The 22147-nt window shown below is 42.9% G+C and overlaps 1 protein-coding gene across 1 annotated transcript in view; it reads left to right on the top strand.

Moving 5' to 3' along the window:
• LOC109915609 (collagen alpha-1(XII) chain-like) overlaps nucleotides 1–22147 on the top strand; it is a 259058-nt gene that overhangs the window by 129475 nt on the left and 107436 nt on the right. Inside the window, exons 32-40 of the mRNA XM_048601391.1 lie at nucleotides 176–183; nucleotides 717–846; nucleotides 3151–3293; nucleotides 3570–3699; nucleotides 4808–4950; nucleotides 5070–5199; nucleotides 15616–15735; nucleotides 16898–17044; nucleotides 20473–20589. Coding sequence (XP_048457348.1) covers nucleotides 176–183; nucleotides 717–846; nucleotides 3151–3293; nucleotides 3570–3699; nucleotides 4808–4950; nucleotides 5070–5199; nucleotides 15616–15735; nucleotides 16898–17044; nucleotides 20473–20589 — 1068 coding nt within the window. The remainder of the gene's footprint in view (nucleotides 1–175; nucleotides 184–716; nucleotides 847–3150; nucleotides 3294–3569; nucleotides 3700–4807; nucleotides 4951–5069; nucleotides 5200–15615; nucleotides 15736–16897; nucleotides 17045–20472; nucleotides 20590–22147) is intronic.

Here is a 22147-nt window from a genome sequence, read left to right as displayed (position 1 = left end):
CCCTTCATCAGAAAAGGGTCTGATGAAGGGTCTAGGCCCGAAACGTCAGGCTCTCTGCTCCTATGATGCTGCTTGGCCTGCTGTGTTCATCCAGCCCTGCACCTTGTTGTCTCGGATTCTCCAGCATCTGCAGTTCCTACTATCTCTGATTCTATTTGTATACCTTCTTTTGCAGCCATTGAAGTAATTTAGACATGATTTTACTGTTGTAAGAGGTGAACAACCAACTACTGCACAGCAAGGTGTCTTTGTTAATTATGAAGTTAATGAACAATATATCTTTATTAGTTTTATTCTTAGTATGTGGGTCATCACTGGTAAGTCTAGCATTTATTACCCAGTCTTCATAATCTGATAAGATTGCATACTTGCTAAGCAACTTCAGTGGCTGGTTTAAAAGTTATCCAAGCCTGTGTGGTTCTAGAGTCACATGGAGACCCAGAATGGGTAGCTTTGGCAGGTGTCCTTCCCTGAAGGGCCTGAATGAAGCTGCTGGAACATATTTTACAACGGCCAGACAGCCTCACGGTCACTTCAGCTAGGATCAATTTTTTTATATTTCTCATTTATTTAAAACTGAGTTTAGGCTGCCCATTGAGGGATTTGAATCGACATGCTAATGGACTATTAGGACAGTAACAACACTGTCGCATGACTGAAGTCCATCCAATAACATTTGCAGATGCTGATGAGTTGTATTGCCTTTGTTTTGCTAGGTCACTGTGCCAGGAAATACACACAACACAGTTCTCAAGAGCCTGAGCCCGGATACACCTTACGAAGTGACAGTGGTTCCTGTCTACAGCGAAGGCGAAGGTGCTCGTAGGTCGAGTACTGGGAGAACATGTAAGTGCATTGTCATATCACAGCCTAAAAAAATCTCAGATAGTTTGTTTTTCATCAGGTCTAAAGCTGGGAGGCTTAAAACAGAGCTTAGAAGAAATGACGTCTCTCAAAGGGTTGTGAATCATACAATCATAGAATAATGGTTAGCATTGCTGCCTCACAGCGCCAGGGACCCAGGTTTGATTCCAGCCTCGGGCGACTGTCTGTGTGGAGTTTGCGCATTCTCCCCGTGTCTGTGTGGGTTTCCTTCGGGTGCTCCGGTTTCCTCCCACAGTCCAAAGCTGTGCAGGTTCGGTGGATTGGCCATGCTAAATTGCCCGTAGTGTTCAGGGAGGTGTAGATTAGGGGGATGGGTCTGGGTGGGATTCTCTGAGGTTCGGTGTGGACTTATTGGGCTGAAGGGCCTGTTTCCACACTGTAGGGATTCTATCTATCTATGATAATCCCATCAGTGCGGAAGCAGACCCTTTGGCCCATTGAGTCCACTGATTCTCAGAAAAGCATTCCACTCAGATCCGTCCCCTTACCCTATCCCTGTAACCCTGCATTTCCTATGGCTAACCACCTTGCCTGCACATCCCTGGGCACTATGGGCAATTTAGAATAGCCTAACCTGCGCATCTTTGGACTGTGGGAGGAAGCCCACACAAACACGGGGAGAATATGCAGACTCTGCACAGACAGTCGCTCAAGGGTGGAATCGAACCCAGGTCGCTGGCGTTGTGAGGTAACCACTAAGCCACCGTGGCACTCATCTGTGGAATTCCCTACCCCAGAATGCGGTGGATGCCAGGACATTGAGTAAATTTGAGGCAGAGATAGACAGATTTTAGTTAGCAATGCGTTGAAGATTGTGGAGACAGGGCAGGAAAGTGCAGTTGAAGTCAAGAATAGACCAGCCATGATTATATTAAATGGTGGAGCAGGTTCGAGGGGCTGAATGGCCTACTCTTGCTCCTAGTTTTTATGTTCTTATGTTAACTGCTCAGTGATGAATTTTCAATTCCTGGAATGTGGATATCACTGAAATGGTTGGCACGAATTGTGTATCCCTCTCGCTGTTCTTGGATGTGTCAATGTGGGCTTTCAGGTTGAGCCACAGCAGTGTATGTAATGAAGGGAGTCTCAGCATTCTGTTCAGAAGGGAAAGTGCATTCCAGCCATCCGCAGGCTGTGTCATACACAGCAGGCTGTCTATGTCTTGCCCAATTGACCAGTGTATCGGTCTAGACAGGTCATTTTTAGCTATCATTGCAGCTCAGCCCAATCTTGTTCTCAAAAAATGTTTGCAAAATGTCCCGACAGCCAAGAGAAAGATCAAATTGATTTTTCTTCTTCTGTAAACCTAAACCATCAAGGGACCATTGATTTCTTTATTATCGCTCCTCTATCTCACATTAGTAATGGGAACAATAGTCCTTTGACTGTGCAATGTATTCCTATAGGCCCACTTTGTGACCTCATTGTCCTGTCAAGGCACAACATTGGCGTTTGGAAACACAGAGATTACACGGAGTTAGCTATTCTCTCACCACCAACTTCTCAAGGGCAACTAGGGATGGGCAGCAAATGGCGGCCAGCCATAGGCATGACCCACAAGCGCATAAAATAGAAAACTCTCCCTTCTGCATCTCGTCCGAGAAAACATTTACACCCAAAGTGTTGAGCGGTGTATGTATGTGTGTATGTGTGTGCGCGCGCGTGCGTGTGTGCGTGCGCGCATGTGTGTGCGTGCACATGTGTGTGTGTATGTGTGTGTATGTGTGAGTGTGTTGTGTACGCGTGTGTGTGCGTGTGTGTGTGTATGTGCATGCACATGTGTATGTGCGTGTGTGTGTGTGTGCGTGCGTGTGTGTGTGCACATGCGTGTGTATGTGTGTGTATGTGTGTGTGTGTGTGTGTGCACGCGTGCGTGTGTGTGTGTGCACATGCGTGTGTATGTGTGTGTATGTGTGAGTGTGTGTGTGCGTGTGTGTGTGCACGTGTGCGTGCGTGTGTGTACGTGTGCGTGCGTGTGTGTGTGTGTGCGCACGTGTGTGTGTATGTGAGTGTGTGTGTGTGAGTGTATGTGTGTATGTGCACATGCGTGTGTATGTGTGTGTGTTTCTTTGTATGTGTGAGTGTGCGTGTGTGTGTTTGTATGTATATATGTGTGTGTATGTGTATGTGTGTGTGTGTGTGTGTGCGCACATGTGTGTATGTGGGAGGGGGTTTAGTCCTTACATCTGACACTCTGTTCTTGCCAATTTCTGCCTGCATCATGAAGGTAATACAGTCTTTCTGCCTGTCTGTGTCCATGTGTAGTAGTCCGTGGGGCACCTGGAAATGTTCAAGTCTACAACCCATCGCCGAACAGTCTGAACGTTCGCTGGACCAGTGCACCAGGGCCTGTACAGCAGTACAGGGTGGTTTATGCACCACTGACTGGAACCCAACCCTCTCAATATGTAAGTAACCATCAGTCAGACATCAGTACAGTAACGAACATTTCCAACTGGTATATTTAGCCAACCTTCAGTGCCCTTTGTTATAACCTCAAACTAAAAGTGACTGCATAATCACTTTGGCCTCACCCATTGGCACTTTAGTAAGTGCGATGGATGAGTTGTACCACCTGGCTGCTAGTTCTCTGTGATCTGAATGCTGACTATGGGTTTCTGGGCCATGCCCCTTTTCTTTATGATTGCGTATGTGCTGATGTGGGTCTGTTGTTTGTTGTCCAGGCCGTGGTGTCCGGAAACATCAACAACGTGCTCTTGGAACGTCTGCAACCAGACACAAAGTATTCCGTCAACGTGGTGGCAATGTATGCCGATGGGGAAGGTGATCCGCAAACCACGGAGGGCCAAACATGTAGGTTTAGTAGCTGTTCAAACACCTCTAATTATATAGACCCATATGTATGTGTGTGTTATGTGTACCCCTGTGCATGTACTTGTGCATTCACACTCGTCCATGTGTCCATATGACTGTATATGTGTGTGCGTTGTGTGTGAATGTGTATCTAACTCCGATACAGCTATCAGGAATGGCTGATGAGGCAGGGGCTATTTTCTCTCTCTGAGGTTCAACTCTGATCAAAATATTTAAGAATTCAAAAACATCTGAGGGGATGGACAGTGTGCACAGTTCTAGATGCCATGTCAGAGGAAGAATGTGAACGCAGTTGAGAGAGTGCAGAAGTGGTTTACAAGAACTGTTCCAGGGATAAAAAAGTTTCAGTTCTGAGGCTACATTGAAGAATTTGGGACTGTTGTCCTTGGAGAACACAGACTAAAATAAGATTTGACAGATGTTTGCAAAATCATGAGCGGCCTGGATAGAGTAGATAGGGAGAAGCTGTTCCCACTCGGAAAAGGAACAAGAATGCAAGGGCACAGATTTAAAGTGATCTTCGAGAGAAGCAAGGGGGAAGTGAGGAAAAAGTCTTTCACTCAGTGTGTAGTTGGGGATGGAATGCACTGTCAGGAAATGTGGTAGAGGCAGGTTCTATTGAGGCATTCAAGAGAACATTGGATGGTCATATTGATAAAAATAACATGCAAGGGTAAGGGGAAAATGTTGGGGATTGGCACTAGGTACTGAGGCTTATTTAAAGAGCTGGAGCTGGCACAATGGGCTCAATGGCCTGTAACAATTCTCTGACATGTGGGGTATTATAACTAGGGGCCATAAAAATAAGATGATCATAAATAAATCCAATATGGAGAAACTTCTTTACACATAAGGAGTGGTTTGTGTGAGTTGAATATACTCCTATAATGGGAAGCTGGAAAAACACCTGAGGAGGAAAGCAATACAAGGATCTGGGGATAAGGTAATGAAGTGGGGGGTAGGTAGAAGGTGGTTTATGTGAGCAGATATACCAGTATAATTGGGATGAATGGCCTTTTTCTGTTGTGTAAATTGCACTTTGTGTGCACAATCACAATTGACATTTCTTTTCCCCCTGTCTGTGCAGTAACCCGAAGTGGACCCAGGAACATGAGGGTGTATGATGCAACGACCAACAGCTTGACTGTGAGCTGGGATCATGCTGAGGGTCCTGTTCAACAGTACCGGATTGTATACGCTCCCACTGTTGGAGATCCAATCGAGGAGTTTGTAAGTGCATGCTGCAATCCTTCCCCGAGATTCGGATCTTTGAATTGACATCGATCATTTTCAACCCCTTGCTCCATCCCTCTACAGTCAGCTTAGTTTATGGAATTCTCTATTTTCAGACCTTTGTTCCTGGAAGGCGAAACACTGTCACCCTGCAGCCCCTCACAGCTGACACTCCCTACAGAATAAGTGTAGTGGCAATGTATGAGGATGGAGATGGAGGACAACTGACTGGAGATGGGAGAACAGGTGATCATCCTCTCTTTGTTGCTGTGTGTAATTTTTAAAATTCTGTCTAGTATTTGTTGGCCATGTCTTTACAAAAAAAGGTACCAGTGTATATTCTTACGATTCACTTGAGAGCAGAAATGTTGCAGTGTGATTTGAACAGTACTGAGTGAGTGGGCAAATGCATGGCAGATGCAGTGTGATGTGGATAGCAAAAGTAGGATGGCAGATTATTATTTGAATGGCTAGAAATTGAGAGAGGGAAGTATTCAATGAGCCCTGGGTGCCTTGAGCAGCAGTCGCTGATAGTAAGCATGCAGGTGTAGCAGGCAGTAAAGCAGAAAATTGTTGCCTGTCATAACAAGAGGATTTGAGTACAGGAACAAGAAAAATTGCTGCAATTGTACAGGGCATTGATGAGGCCACATCTGGAATACTGTGTGCAGTTTAGATCTCCTCATTGAGGAAGGATGTTCTTGCTATGGAGGGAGTGTATCAAAGGTTGATCAGACTGATTCCTGGGCTGGTAGGACTGATATATGAGAAATGATTGAGTTGGTTAGAACTATATTCACTGGAGTTTGGAAGAATGAGGGGGCCTCTCATAGAAACCTAAACAATTCTAACACTTCTAGACAGGTTAAATGCAAGAAGGATGTACCCAATGGTGAGGGAATCCAGAATGAGAGGTCCTGGTTTAAGGTTAAGGGGGTAAACCTTTTAGGACTAAGATGAAGAGAAATGTCTTCACCCAGAGCCTGTGCAATTCATTACCACAGAAAGTGGCTTAGGCCCAAACATCAAGTGTTTTCAAGAACGAGGTAGAAACAGTTCTTGTAGCTAAAGGGATCAAGGGATATGAGGGGAGGGCAGGATTAAGGTATTGAATTCAATGATCAGTCATGATCATATTGAATGGCAGAACAGACTTGAGGGATTGAAGAGTCTAATCCTGCTCCTATCTTCTGTTTCTTTGTTTCTAAGTTTACCTGACACTGTGGAGCTGTGGTAAGATAACTCACTTTTGTTGGCTCCCCATTACTCCAGGCAAGTGTAACATGACACATGGGCCAGTCTTCTTAAGAGTTCCCTGCAGCAACGCTCCAGTTTAAGGGAATTCTTGCTGGCAAGAAAATGTATTCATGTAGCACCTTTCACCATCTCACTAAATCTTTGCAGACAATTAAAAACATTTTAAATGTAGTCACTGGTATGATGTAGGGAAATGGGAAACTTTGGGAGGCAGTAGCCAATTTGAATACCACAAAGTTCAACAAACAATGCCTGAGAGTCACAGAGCCATACAGCATGGAAACAGGCCCTTCGGCCCCACTTACAGACCAGGTTTACAAAACTGAACTAGAATGCAATGATCGAATTAATGCGAATGATGGAAATCTGAAACAAGCACAGAGAATGGTAGAGAAACTCAGCAGGTCTGGCATCTCTGGACAGAGACACAGAGGTAACACTTCCAGTGCAGTGTCAGAACTAACCTCCAGCAATGAGACAATGTCCAGATTTTCTGCTTTTTAGTGTTGCTGGATAGACATAACTCCAGGTCACTGGTGAGAACTCCCCTGCTCTTCTTCACAGAGTGTCTCAGCATCTTTCACATCCTACTGAAAGGGAAAAGGTTACTGAGGTGGGCAGGAGGGTTGCTCAGGTTTTTGCACACTCCTTCCGTTGTTTGTGTTTCACCTCCACCTGAACCTATTGGAAATACTCAAAATAGTCGGCACCTTTCCGCAAGTTTCTCCTCCAGTTTGGGTGGTCATGGGCGAGAGATTCCCAAAAGTCGGTGGGACGTTGCATTCTTTCAGGGTAGCTTTAAGGGCTTCCTTGAGGCATTTCCTCTGCCCTGACGAAGCCAGGAGTAGAGATCCATAGAGTCATAACAGCACAGAAACAGACCCTTCGGCCCAGCCCGCCCATGCCAACCAGGTTTCCTAAACTGAAGTAGTCCCATTTGCCTGCATTTCGCCCATATGTGTTGAAACCTTTCCTATCCATGTACCTGTCCAAATGTCTTTTAAATGTTGCAATCGTGCCCACCTCTACCAATTCCTCTGGCAGGTCGTTCCATATACACACCATCCTCTGTGTGGAAAAGTTACCCCTTAGGTTCCTTTTAAGTCTTTTCCGTCTCACCTTAAACTTATGCCCTTTAGTTTTGGATGCACCTAGGGGCCTGGGAAAAGACGTTGGCTCCTCACCCTACCCATGCCCTTCATGACTTTATAAACCTCTATAATGTCACTCCTCAGTCCCTTACGCTTCAGAGAAAACACTCCCAGCCTATCCAGTCTCTTCTTATAGCACAAACCTTCCAGTCTTGGTACCAACCTTATTAATTTTTTTTTGCATTCGTTCCAGTTTAATAATATCCCTTCTATAGCACAGTGACCAGAATCGCACACAGTACTCCAAATATGGTCTTATGAATGTCTTGTACAGCTGTAACATGACGTCCCAACTCCTATACTCAATGCTCTGACCAATGAAGGCATGCGTGCCAAATGCCTTCTTCACCACCCTGTCTACCTGTGATGCAACTTTCAAGGAACTATGTACATGCACCCCAGGTTTCACTGTTCGACAACACTGCCCAGAGCCCTTCCATTAACTGTGTAAGGCCTGCCCTGGTTTGTCTCACCAAAATGCAACACATTACATTTGTCTAAACTCCAATGCCATTCCTCAGCCCATTGGGCCAGTTGATCAAGATCTTGTTGCAGTCTTGGATAACTTTCTTTATTGTCCTCTATTCTACCAATTTTAGTGTCACCCACAAACTTACAAACATGCCTCCTATATTGTCATACAAATCATTTACGTAAGTGACAAACAGCAGTGGACCCAGCACCAATCCTTGCCGCACACCGCTGGTCATAAGCCTCCAGTTTGAAAACAACTCTCTACCACCACCAAGCCAATTTTGTATCTACCTGCCTAGCTCTCCCTGAATCCCATGCGATCTATCCTTCCTAACCAGTCTACCATGTGGAATCTTGTTAAAGGCCTTGCTAAAGTCCATATAGACAGCACTGGTTTTCAAATAGTGGACTTCAGAGTGTCTCTTGTGTTAGGAGTCTAATGTCAGGCATGCAAATTATACGGTCCAGCCAACATAGCTGATTTTTTTGTTTATTATTCAATCATAGGATGTTGGTGTTGCTGGCTGGGTCAGCATTTATTGTCCATCCCTTGTTGCCTTTGAGAAGGTGATAGTGAGCTGCCTTCTTGAATTGCTGCAGTCCTTGTACTGTTTGTAGACCCACAATACTCTTAGGCAGGGAATTCCAGGGTTTTCACTCAGTAACACTGAAGGAACAGCGATGTATTTCCAAGTCAGGATGGTGAGTGGCTTGGAGGGGAGCTTGCAAAGGGTGGTGTATCCATGGATCTGCTGCCCTTGTCCTTTCTAATTGGTAGTGATCATGGGGTTAGAAGAAACTGCATGTACCCAACACCTCGATGCTGGGAATATTGAAATATATTTTGCCACTGATGTACTGCAAAGACACAAGATCAAATATGCCAGATTTCATAGGAAATCAAACATTTCAACATTGAGAAATCTCATACAAATATTGGCACACTCCAAGGGACCCACTGGAAGTATTATCCGTCAGTTGGGAATCCCATGTAAATCATGACACACTCCCAGTCATCTGCTATAAATATTGATTCACTCCCCGGGTCGCCCTTATAAAAATGCTGGAATTCAACCAGAGACAACCCCCAGCCCAACTTAACCGCTTCAAATGTTGATACAAACCCAGGCATCTGTTGCAAATGTTAACACACAGGCAGCAGTCTCATAAAACAACTGACAAACTCTCATGGACCCCTGGCAAATACTAACATGCTTCTTGGCACCAAGAGAAAGTTGACGTCACTTAGAAATCAGTACATTTTGATGAAATATTTAACATACAGAAACAGGACCTATGTGTCAGTACATTAGATAGTGAAAAGAACAAACCCCGGAGAGCTGGATAGGAAATTTGATTGCCTTCGGGACACTCTGAAGTCCACTGTTTGAAAACCAGTGCTGTAATTAAGAAACAAAAGTGTATTTTTTTGCACAGCTTAGTCTTTACTCTGGTGGCTCACAGTGTTTACTTTGTCTCAATCGTTAGACAATACAGTATCAAACTGTCGTTAATCTTTGGCTGGTCACTGTTTATTCCAAGATTCATATATAATTAACTATAGAATCTCATTGCATAGAAGGCACTGCACAGGTGCTTGCTCATTGAAAGTGTATCGAGTTAGATCTAATTCCACCCACCGCCATACCTCATCAAATCTTTCCTTTTAAACCACTGACCCAATTCTCTTATGAGTGTTACGAGTGAATTTGCTTCATTTCAGGCATCCCATTCTTGATCAAAATAACTTGCTGAGTTTAAAAGAAAAAAAATCTCCTCATCTCCACCATGTCATCATATATCAGAGAATGGTACAATGCTAAAGGAGGCCATTCAATTCATTATTGACCTTGTGAGTTCCTCGTACGAACCGTTCAATTTAGTTGCTTATTACAGCCTATGCCCTGCAACCCAACAAATTAGCCTTGCTCAAATGTCCAGTTGCCTTTCAGAAGGTTTCGAAAGGGGATCTGATTCCACCACTTTTTCAGTAGCAAGCTCCACATCTTAAGACTCTTTTGTGTGAAAAAATAAACTCTCCTTGCCTATTCTTTGGTTCTCTAGCCCATAATTTTATGTCTTTTGAGCTGTGGTTACTGACTCACACCAGAGGAAACAGGTTTTGCTGCTTGTTCTTTCGAAAACACCTCGTAACATTAAAAAAAAGCCTCCGTCTGGTTCATTTCTAATTTTGTTAAATCTTGTGGTTACCAACCCCCCTGCCAGTGGAAACAATTTCTCTTTGTTTCCTGTTATGATAGACAATTCCTCAGCGTAGATGGTGATTTTATTACAGCGATGTGGGTAATGGCAGTGTGTAGGTTCTGTTACTGGACTAACATTCCAGAGGCTGGGATAACAACCCAGTTTTTAAATCCCACCCTGGCAGTTTGAGAAATTAATTTCAGTTTTAAGTCCTGGAAACAAAAAGCTGATATCAGCAAAAAAGTGTCAGTGGAGTTATTAGTTTATATTGAAACAAAAATGAAGCACCTTCACTTCGAGTGAGTCATAGAGATGTACAGCATGGAAACAAAGCCCTCAGTCCAACTTGTCCATGCCGACCAGATATCCTATATAAATCCAGTCCCATTTGCCAGCATTTGGCTCATAGCTCTCTAAACTCTTCCTATTCATATACCCATCCAGATGCCTTTTAAACGTTGTTATTATACCAGCCTCCACCACTTCCTCTGGCAGCTCATTCCATACATGCATGATCCTCTGTGTGAAAAAGTTTCCCCTTAGGTCCATTTTAAATCCTTCCCCTCTCACCTTAAACCTATGCCCTCTAGTTCTAGACTTCCTGACCCTGGGGAATAGACCTTGGCTATTCACCCTATCCATGCCCCTCATGATTTTATAAACCACTAGTAAGGTCACCACTCAACCTTCAATTCTCCAGGGAAAATAGCCCCAGCCTATTCAGCCTGTCCCTATAGCTCAAACCCTTGTGAGAAAAAGACCTGCCATCTTTTCCTGAGTCTGAGTCTGTATGTGACCAGGGGCATTGGTTTGAGGTAAAGGGTTCGAGGTTTAGAGAGAAAATTAGGAAATGTTTTTACCCAGAAGGTGGTAAGAATCTTGAACTCACTGCCTGTAAGGCTGGTAGAGGCAGAAATCCTCATAACATTTAAGAAGTATCTAGATGTCCACTTCTAATGCCAAGGCACAAGTGCTTGAAAATAGGTCTAGAATATATAGGTATAACACAGTGTGGAGCTGGAAGAGAACAGCAGGCCAGGCAGTGTCAGAGGAGCAGGAAAGCTGACGTTTCGGGTTTTGACCCTTCTTTGGAAAGAATGGTTAGGTGGTTGTTTTTGGTTGGCACAGAGCCAGTGGGCCGAAGATATTGTTTCTGTGCTGTAGGACCTCATGACTCTCAACCCTGATCATTCAACAAAAGCTGTGAGAATTCTGCAAAGGAAAGGGGCTTTCCACAAAGTTTTGGACCTATTTTCAGTGTCCCTCGATGTTAGTGGGAGCAAAATGTGGAGGTAGTGAGGCTGGAGATAAGAAACAAGAGCCAACTAGGGAATTTGGTACAAATGGGAATTCAGTGTAAATGGGAGAGGAGGTACTTTTTTTTTAACCTTTTCTCAGCCTCCAGGCTGATTCTTGGTGAATTTTATGATTTTGTTTTCCATTTAAACAGGGCCAGGGATTTAATCTGGAACTGAAGAGAAATAAATATTGCATTACATTTACAGCTTAGTTCTTTGCCAATGATCCTGAGACAGTACCTCCCAAATCCATGATCTTTTCCATCTGGAAGGAAGAGGGCAGCAGATACATGGGAACACCAGTACCTGCGAGATCCCCTCCAAGCCACTCACCATCCTGACTTGGAAATATATAACTGTTCTATTAGTGTTTCTGGGTCAAAATCCTGAAACTCCATCCCTAACAGCATTGAGGGTTTACCGATAGCACATGGAGTGCAGTGGTTCAAGAAGCTAGCTCACCACCACATTCTCAAGGGCAATTAAGGATGGGCAATAAATACAGGTTCAACCAACGATGGCCACAGCCCATGAGTGAAAATAAACAAAAACTATTTAATACAACCCTGGATAACAGTTGAGTAATATTTCTAAGTTTAAAACCTAAAATAGTTTAAAAAAAAGGACAATGAAAATGTCAGGGCAAGTTATGTGTTGTAGCTGTGGCATTTTGGAGGTGGTGAATGCCTGTGTGATCCAAAGCAATCACAATATAACAAAGTGTATGCAGTTTGAGGAACTTTTTCTCAGAGTTGTTGACTTGGTATCTGAGCTGACGACACAGTGATGTATGAGGAAAGGGGAAAGTTATCTGGACCCTTTGCTTCTGGAGATGGTATTAGTTTTAGGATAGAAATGTCTGATTAGATCCATGGTCAGGGGCAAGAGGATATGAGTAAGAGTAAGGCAGTAGTGTAGGAATCTCTGCCCCAGGAATTGTCCAATAGATATGAGGCTCTTGTAGATTGCAGGTTATATTACTTGCTCTATCGCAGGGTCAAGGATATCTCCTCAAGGCTAAAGTGGAATGTACAAAGGGAGGATCCATTAACAGTGATCCATGTGTGTACCAATAATATAGGTTGCAGTCAGAAAGAAGTTCTTTTCGGGAATAATAAGGAACGAGGACTAAATTAAAAAGCAGAACCACAAAGCTAATCATCTATATTTAGTGGCGATAATTGTCTGATGATGATGTAACTAGGCTAATAAGCTGTGGATTAGTGTTTGAATCTTATCTGTAGCAGATGGTGAAATTTCAATTCAGGGAGAAGGATTCAGGTGAAAAAAGCCTTAGAAATCTATGGTAAAAGTTGAGGCATTAGAAAAGTATACTGTTGTGGGTAAAGAAAAGCCAAATTGAAACAAAGGGACAGCGAGTTTAATGGTAATATTGCATCAAAGAGTAAGTGGGGAAATCTTTTTGGCTGTGCAGAGCATCTGCAGTAAAATATGTGAAGGAGTCGCACAAATAGAAGTAAATGACATCGATCTGATCGCCCATTACTAAGAGATGGTTACAAGATGACCAAGTTTGGATAATAAATACTCCTGGGAAAATATTTTAAAATAAAACAAACAAAATTGGAAGTTAGAGCAGTAACCCTGAAAACAAAGCATGGCATTAAGATATTTGTGAGAAAATATCACAACACAAAAATATCAGGAGGTTGAAACAGTATGGGTATAGATTGTTAATATCAAGGGTCGGAAAATACGTGTTTAAAGGCCCCCTAGCAACAGTTATATTGATAGACAGAGCATTTAAAAATAAAATTCTTGGAGCTTGTAACAAATGCAGTTAAGTAGCTGTGTGTAATGTTAAGTTTAATAATGACAGGAATATATCAAATTGGCAAATAAAAAATCTGAAAGTTTAGTTTGTAGAATATTTTTGTGACATATTTCTGGAGCAAGATATTGTGAAACTAATTAGGTATGAAGCTATTTTAGATCTAGTTTTGTGTAATAACGTAGGATAAATAAATATTATCATAAGAAAAGATCCACTGGGAAGGAGTAATCAGATTACTATTGAATTCCACATGAAATTTGAAAACAACATTATATAATCATCCAGCCAAGATTCTTAAATTTAAATAAAGTCAATTACATTTGTATGGGTGTTCAGAGCGTCTAAGGTCGATTTGGTAAATAGAATGGTCTATGATAGTGGGAATAAATAGTAGGAAACATTTAAATAAACAATTCAAAACATTCAACAAGAAATACATTGTCTTGTAAATCAAGCAAGATCCATCAGTGATTTATTAAGGATATTCAAGAATGTATTAAAGAATGGTTGTAGGTCTGAGGATTGGGAGTGTTTTAGAACCCAGTAAAGGGCCACCAAGATGTTTGTGGAAAGAGGGCAGATATATGGGCCAAAGGGCCAGTTCTTGTGCTGTGCTTTTCTAAGTTCTAAGGGGAAGAAACAAAAATCTGTGAGTAAACTAGTGAGAAACATAAAAATAGATTATAGGAATTTCACAAGTATTTGATTTGATTTATTGCTGTCACGTGTACCTAAGTACGGTGAAAAAGTTTTGTTTTGCGAGTAGTACAGGCAGACCATAGCAAACAAGGGCATACAGATCATAGGGTGCTTAAACAGAGCGAGGCATACAAGATTACAGCTGCACAGGAAGTGCACAAAGCAAGATGAACACCAGATTTGAAATGTAAAGAGGAAGCAAGAAACCTGAAGTAAATATTGTTAAATATTGAAGTAGAGGCAGGAAAGATTATCATGGACATTGAGGAAATGTTATAGATATTGCACAAATGTTTTGTGCCTGTGTTCAGTGTAGAAGGTAGAAGTTATATACTGGAAATAGAGGGTAACCTAGGGACTGATAAGAGTGAAAAAATTAAAGTGATTAATATCAGTAAACAAAAAGAATTGGTGAAACTTGAGGGACTACAATTTGTGAAATCCCCAGATTCAATGACTTACATCCTAGGGTCCTAAAACAGAAAGCTACAGAGACAATGGATGCTTTGTTTATGTTTTTTTTAAAGATTTTTCTGTCCAGACTTCTGTACCTCTCTACTTTTTGCCACTTCTAAGGTCCTCTTTAAAACATAACTGTTTCACCAAGCAGTTGTTCATCTTTTCTGACTTTTCTTTTTGTGAATTTGTGGCAAAGAAAATGTCAATCATGGTTCTTAATGACACCATTTTAAAAAAAACCTGGGGACATTTTTCAATTTTAGATGCTATATAAATGCATATTATTGTTGTTCTTGTTGAAATCTATTTTAATTGCTGAAAAAGTTTATTTTGTTATTTTGCCTTTATCAGGACAGATGCAAGAATACTAAATTTCAAAGGGATCAACAATTTAACTGCATGAAAAAGTGGAGTGCTGATTGATTGACAAGTGAAAAATGTGCAAAGTGATATCAGATGTGGGGTTTAATGTTTGCCCAATTCAGGATCAGCTGTTCTACACTATCATCTGATGTTGATTTATTCCTTGTTATGTGTGGATGTGCATGTATCTTTTCATTTATATGACGTTTCAGCCAGAGGACAAAGATTTAATGTAACTGGCAATAGAAGCAAAAGGGGTTTGAGGAAAAAACTTTCACAGTTAGTTGTTTTGTGGAACACACTGTCTGAAATGGTAGTGGAATTCACTTTTTATTCGACTTTCAAAAGGAATTGTATAAATAATTGTAAAGGAGAAATTTCCCAGGCTGTGTGGAAAGAGGAAAGTCAGTGAGATTGATTGGATTAGTATTTCCAACAGCTCATGGACAATGGGCCAATTGGTCTCTGAAATAACCGCACTGAGACTAGTATCCTGTCACCAAGTCACCCTTTATTTACATGTGCACTGCATATGGGCTCTGACCAGCCAGCTCAGAGCCCGTCCCTAAAATGAAGAGACTCTCTGATTCTCTTGGTTAAATCTATCAACCAGGGCTCTCTGATTGGACCAGGTTAACAGCCCCAAACAAGGATCTCATAATCAATGAGATTCACCTGGCCATCATTCTGTGATTGTTTGTGTTGCGACTCTAACCTTCAGAGATTCATAGAACACTCCATACCTTGTATGTTATTTTTATGAATGTGTTCTATTTCTATAATAAGGTGTCTTTCTCCTTACTATTTACGAATCTTTGCCAACAAACCTGTTTCGATACCAGCAATCAACATCAAATCTAAGAGCAGGAGATAAATCTCAAACACATTCATTTTCTTTCACTGTGAAATAATTCAAGGTTTTTGTGCTCACTCTGTAACTTGTCTCCTTTATTCCCTTCAGTGGGATTGCTGGAGCCGCGCAATCTGAGGGTATCTGATGAATGGTATACTCGATTCCGTGTGACCTGGGATCCTGCACCATCTCCAGTCCTTGGATATCGACTTGCTTACCAGCCCACAGGTAGCTAAACACCACACCTGTACTGCATATGTCCCATTCACCTGCTCTTTTACACAGTTTTATTTCCTCTCCTGTGGTTTCACTGCAGGTAATAATGCTTCACCTTCGCTTTTCCATTTCCATCACTGCAGTCTTAAATTTTATGATTTGCCTCCCCTAGATTTTATTCATTTGGTGCTTGGAATAATAAAAGAATAACAAAAATTGCTGATAATCATATGACTGAATTAAAACTTAGACTCACCTGGCCTTCCAGACCTAACATTCTAGCTCTCGATTTCATGTACCTTAGCCAGTGCTTGTTGATCCAGGGAGGATTAGGAGATCAATCAAGGGCTTCTGGTTCCTGGAAGCTAGCAGAGGGTGGATTTGGCTGCATGCTCACCTAGGATTATACAACTTACCCACAAATATGATGGATCGGACACTGTATGCCAAATTCAGAGATCAACACCCCCATGTCTTGTAGCTACCTGACTGAAGTCTGACACAAGATTGGCTTGTGCATGGCTTCTGAACAAGCTTCATCCCTTTACAAATTTAAAGAGTGCAGCCTAACACCATTTTTAAGGCCCTCGCTAAGTGCACTTTGATTGAGATCCTGGCCTGCATTAGATCCCCCAGGATTCTTCAACATTCAACACAATAACTGTTTTTAAAGGAGAAACTTCAAAAATGCATTTGGGAACAGGAGCTCTACCTCTCCAATAATATGACCTCCCACCATACCCTGCACCTGATCCCTGACTGATATTCCATGAAATGTGAATGTGTACCCTAATTTTGCCTTGTTGAAATGGCTGAGCTTTCATGCTGGTGCACCTGGCTCGAGAAGCCATCCTGGAAAATCAGGCACCAGTCTCGAAGTTTGTTGCTGAATTGGGGGTGTGAATCCCAGTTTATGACCTTGCACTCAACTTCAAGCACAAAGTCTGAACCTCAATTGAGTCATTGGCCCCTCCTGAAGATACATCTGAATCAATGTTCACCTTCCTGTCAGATTACAATCATATGGAGCTGAATTTCAACATAATAGGTACATTTTTTATTCAGTGTTTCTCCTGCTCTTTCCCTCCTTATTCATGTGAAAGCCACATTAAACCCAGGAATAATAAATCATGAAAGATAGTGGATCTAAAATTTAATGCTTTTGTCGTTTCAGGCAGCGATGAGAAAATGGAGTTGTTTGTGGGAGATGTGACATCTTATACACCACAGAATCTGAAACCCGGGACACCGTATGATGTCAACGTCTACGCCATCTACGACTCAGGAAGCAGTGGTCCATTGGCAGGCCAAGGCACTACCTGTAAGTTAATGTGGCCGACTTTGTATTGAGGCAAAGTGGTGCTGCTTTCGTTTCTTCTTCTCACCCGCTCTTCTAAGTTCCCCACCAGCTTTACCTGCTGGACCTTAAGCAAGCAGTCGGCCCTCGATTTGCACAACTTGCTGCCATTGACGGATTGAAGGTCACAGCTCCCTGGTGTAACTGCCTGGCAGTGAAACTGCCATAGTGACAATGCCAAACTGCGTCTCTTCATTCTTGGGAGGGTCACTTGCAAGGATGAAAGGGACGTGATTCAGGACACATGGATTGACACTCATAGCTTCAGTAATGCCTCTTTTGTTGCGGTGGAACAAATTTGCAGTGGCATTACACCAGCTATGCAACAGCAACTGACCATGCCCACATTTCCTTTAAAAACACCTCTACTCGGTGTGTTCTGATTGCAGATAAGAGGGGGGATGAGGAAAACAGCCAAATTCTTCAGCCTGAATGCTGAGTTGGGGTCAAGTCCTAATGAGCTTCCCTGAGCATTCACTGAGTTTCACTGAGCTGAGCCAGACGGGCTGTGAGTGCACAGTATCTCAGTGTTGGACAGGACGGGGGCTTGGCTCTTGCCTCTCAGCAAGCCTTGGGGTCAATGCCTAACGATGGTGCTCCCAGTTCTCATTCAATCACAGGGCATGAGTGTTACTGGGAATACCAGCATCGATTCACAGTCCAGTGAGACACTATCTAATGGGCAGGATCAGGGGAGTAAGGCAGGAGCAGACTCTGAACACATAAACAAGGAGCAACGGTAGGGCCAATCTGCCATTTGAGCCTGCTCTGCCAATCAATAAGATTGTGGCCAATTGGATTTTAACTACAACTCTACACTCCTGACTCCCTCCAATAATCTTTCATACCCTTGGTCATCAAGAATCCATCTACCTCTGCCTTACACATATTGAAAAATTCTGCATCTAATGCATTTTGACGAAGGGAACTCCGAAGACTCTCAACCCTCTGAGAGAAAAAAAGAATGTTTCCTCATCTCTATTTTAGCTTCCAAAGTGGTGCACATGATAACTCTGGAATCCAACAGTGGACTGTTCCATGCAGCAATAGTGGGTTACTCTGGATGGACCAAATGGTCATTCTCAGGTTCAAACATGTTGTGGTAACTCTTCTTGATCCTGAGAACGAATGCGAGAGAAAAATAAAGAATCACTTGCCCTCGCAGAGCGGTCCGGATATCTGACCTTTCACTTGTCAGGTTTGAAAGGGGTACAAGGTACTAGTGGCTTTAAAATTAATCAGAGAACTGTAGGAAGAAAAATGATTTTTAAAAATCTGTTCTCAGGGTGTGGCTTCACTGGCAGGGAGGGTCTTTATTTCTCTTGACAAGGTAGTAGTTGTCTTTTCTTACTCCTGCAACATTACCCTAATACCTTTATCTCAAAGCCACTCTATTTCCTACCTTTAAGGAGAGTAAAGAGGTGCTGATTTTATTTTGCACCAATCTGCCTGTGGCCTCCTTTTGCTCCCCAGACATATCACACATTGCAGATTGCAGGATGAATGTGTTTTTCTTTGCTGGACGCTGATTTCCTCTGGGTTTATACTGATGGCTGCCAGGTTCAGTCTAAGCATTAGCCAGTGTTAAATTACCAGCCCCTGCATGCGCTCAGTTTTCATTCCCCACAGAAAAGTGGCAGGATATTCCTGTCAACCCTTTGTTCTAGCGAACGCAGACTTCACACTTTCAGAGTTGAAGCCAACTTTGAGGTCATGTGGTGAAAAGTTTATTTCAGAATGTAGGTGAAGGGATTAAAGCATCATGACTTAATCTAAACCACTGTGTGTGAAGGTCTGACACTTTAATGCCAAATGTCAGACGTCACCATCCAGACCGGTCTCAGTGGGCCCCCTTTTAATCTACCCATTTAATTTTTTTTTCTTTACCCCTCTTTCCCAGCTTCCTTCTTTCCTTTAATATCATCCCTCTTGGATATTCTTGCACCCAAATCCCGTCCCTCAACCTGACTCTTCAACCTTCCTACTGCCTGGCCATATTCATGATGTGGAGGTGCCGGTGTTGGACTGGGGTGAACAATGTCAGAAATCAGGAGAGAGGCTGTGAAAGCTTGTGTTTTCAAATAAACCTGTTGCACTATAACCTTCCATATTCCACAGCTTGAGTAACTGTTAGATAAATCTGCAGCGTCCCTCTGGATCTTGGAGTAGCCTCCGAAGGGACCATTGAGGAATGTTTGCTGCCTCCTTATGAGCCACAGGCCCTAAATGCCCCATTCTCCTCTCTCATAATATCATGAGCAGGTTTAGGCCTCATATCTAAGGAAGGATGTGCTGGAGTTAGAGGGGGTCCAGAGGAGGTTTGCAAGAATGAACCCAGGGATGAAAGACTTGACATATGAGGAGCGTATGAGGACTCTGGGTCTGTATTCGATGGAGTTTAGAAGGAAAAGGGCAGATCTCATTGAAACTTACAGAATACTGCGAGGCCTGGATAGAGTTGACATGGAGATGTTTCCACTAGCAGGAGAGACCAGGAACCAAGGGCACAGTGTCCGAGTGAAGGGACAGCCCTTTAAAACTGAGATGAGTAAGAATTTCTTCAGCCAGATGGTGGTGAATCTGTGGAAATCCTTAGCACAGAGGGCTGTGGAGGCAAAGTCATTGAGGTTCTTGATTAGAAAAGGGATCAAGGGATATGGAAAGAAGGCAGGAGAAGGAGGTTGCAAAACTCGATTGAGTAGCGGAGCAGAATCAATGGACATACAGGCCTAATTCTCATCCTAAATTGTATGGTCTTATGGTCTTACTGATCTGTCTGTTAAATTAAGTCTTATGGGGGTAATCCTTCCAATATCCTCCACATTCAACTCATCACTCACCTCGTTGACCCAAAGAATTCTTATATTTCCCTCCAGAAAGCCTTGTGAACAAAGCCCTTGCCACCTATAAGCTGGGGGCTGATGGTTATTCCCTTCCCCCTGAATGAATCCTTATCAGTTAAGCTGCAGATTTCAACACTAGCTCTGCCAAGGCTACCGGGGTGGTAGTGTGGCACTTGTCACTGATACCCACCTTGCTCTTTTCCTCACCATTTCTCTGGCATTTTCTGCTTCACCATGACTGGGTTAGGCATGTGAGGATGTGGAGAAGGGGAAGCAGGTTGTTGATTTCCTCACCTCATGTTTGGATCCCTTGCAGACTAACTGATAGAGTTTGATTTGTGTGACCAGTGTAGCACCTCTTTCATTGCAGCATTGGTTGAAAAGAAGCAGATGGACCTGGGGGACTTGTCTCCCTCTGCAATCCTCATGCTTCCAAATAGGCAGTGATCTGTTTGACGAAACGTCAGCTAAAGTAACGTGTGGGGTGATTTCTCATGTTGCTGACGACACCAGATGAAATGTTCTTTGGTTTTTCTCTTTCTCTCCTAGTGTACCTAAATGTGACTGGAATAAACACGTACAACATTGGCTGGGACACCTTCTGCATCCAGTGGAATCCTCATAGATCAGCAAGCTCCTACAGAATAAAGCTACAACCAGTTGATGGTAATCATGGAGTTCTAGAAGGATTTTTGTTGTTAACAAACTGCTTGTTTTTAGTAAAGACTGGAAGAACTGTAGATGCTGTAAATCAGGAACAAAAACAAAGTTTCTGGAAAAGCTCAGCAGGTCTGGCAGCGTCCGTGAAGGACAAACAGAGTTAACGTTTCGGGTCCGGTGACTGAGAACTGAGGAAGGGTCGCCAGATCCAAAACGTTAACTCTATTTTCTCCTTCACAGATGCTGCCAGACCTGCTGAGCTTTTCCAGCAACTTTGTTTTTGTGCTTGCTTTTATATATTAGATTAGAATAGTTAGGTGGTTGTTTTTCACTGGCACAGATATGATGGGCCCAAAGGCCTTTTTCTGTGCTGTAGGTCTATAGGATTCTACCGTTTGATAGTTATCCAATGCACAGCTGCCTGTATCCAAACACACAGCAAGTCCCACTTACTCATCTTCCCTGTGCTCGCTGACCTACATTGGTTGTTGATCCAATATCCTTGGAATTTAAGATTGTTTTCAAATTCCTCTGTGTCCTCAACAACTTGCTGTCTCAGTCGGTTCCTACAAATCTTTTGAGTTCGCAGTGTTCCTGCAATTCTGATTGGTCTGTTCTCACACTTCCTTTCACCCACAAGAGCAGTCAGTTCCGAGACTCAATAAACTTCTATCTCAATGTTGCTAGTCAGCCAGTAGACTGATATATTCTGTGAGTGACTCAGTGTTGCAACTGGAGAGAATTAGCAAAAGAATTCCAAGACATGGATAAAAGGAGAGGAAAGTGGATGGTGCAGCGGGTGAGGTGGTGACACTGGCATTTAATTCCCAGCAACTGTGGTTTGAATTCAGTCCAGATTAAGTCTCTGTTATCCACTCAACTGTTGCATCTGATTTGAAAACCAGTATAAGGGCATCACTTTTGTCAGCGTAAATCTCCATTGAATTAAGATTGAACTGGCAATGCTACTTGAAGGCAGAATGGCACTGGTGTAAAATGGAAAGTCTTTCATATTTTCGAGCTGGGCCACATTGTTTGGGCGGTGTAAGGGGAGCCTTTACAATGCATTTCAAATGGATGACCTTAGGAGTAAACTTGCACATATTCAGTGACATCTGTGACCTCAGTATGTCCTGAAGTGCTTCACAGCCACTCAAGTACTTTTGAAGTCCCCGTTGTAAAATGCTGGGCAGCCCAGCACTCAATTTCTGCACGACCAGCTCCTACTAACAGCAAGTGATAACCAATCCCTCCGCTTTAAGTGTTGGGTAAGTGGTCAATATTGGCCCGAGCACTGGGAAAATCTCCCCTGCTCTTCTTATAATAATGTCATGGGATCAATTCAGGGAGCACATGAGGCTTGACATTTCATCTGAATGATAGCATCTTCAAGAGCGCGGCACTCCACTAGTACTGCTCAGGGGAGTGCATGTGCCTTTGTACAGAAGTACAGGCTTGACCAACAAGTGAGGCAATGGCCCAGTGATATTATCGCTAGACTGTTAATCCAGAGACCCAGGCAATCTGGGGACCCAAGGTTTGAATCCTGCCATTGCAGATGGTG

Source organism: Rhincodon typus, chromosome 9, assembly GCF_021869965.1.
Source record: "Rhincodon typus isolate 14 chromosome 9, sRhiTyp1.1, whole genome shotgun sequence".
In the NCBI taxonomy this organism is placed as follows: Eukaryota; Metazoa; Chordata; class Chondrichthyes; order Orectolobiformes; family Rhincodontidae; genus Rhincodon; species Rhincodon typus.
This window is presented reverse-complemented; position numbering and strand designations above follow the sequence as displayed.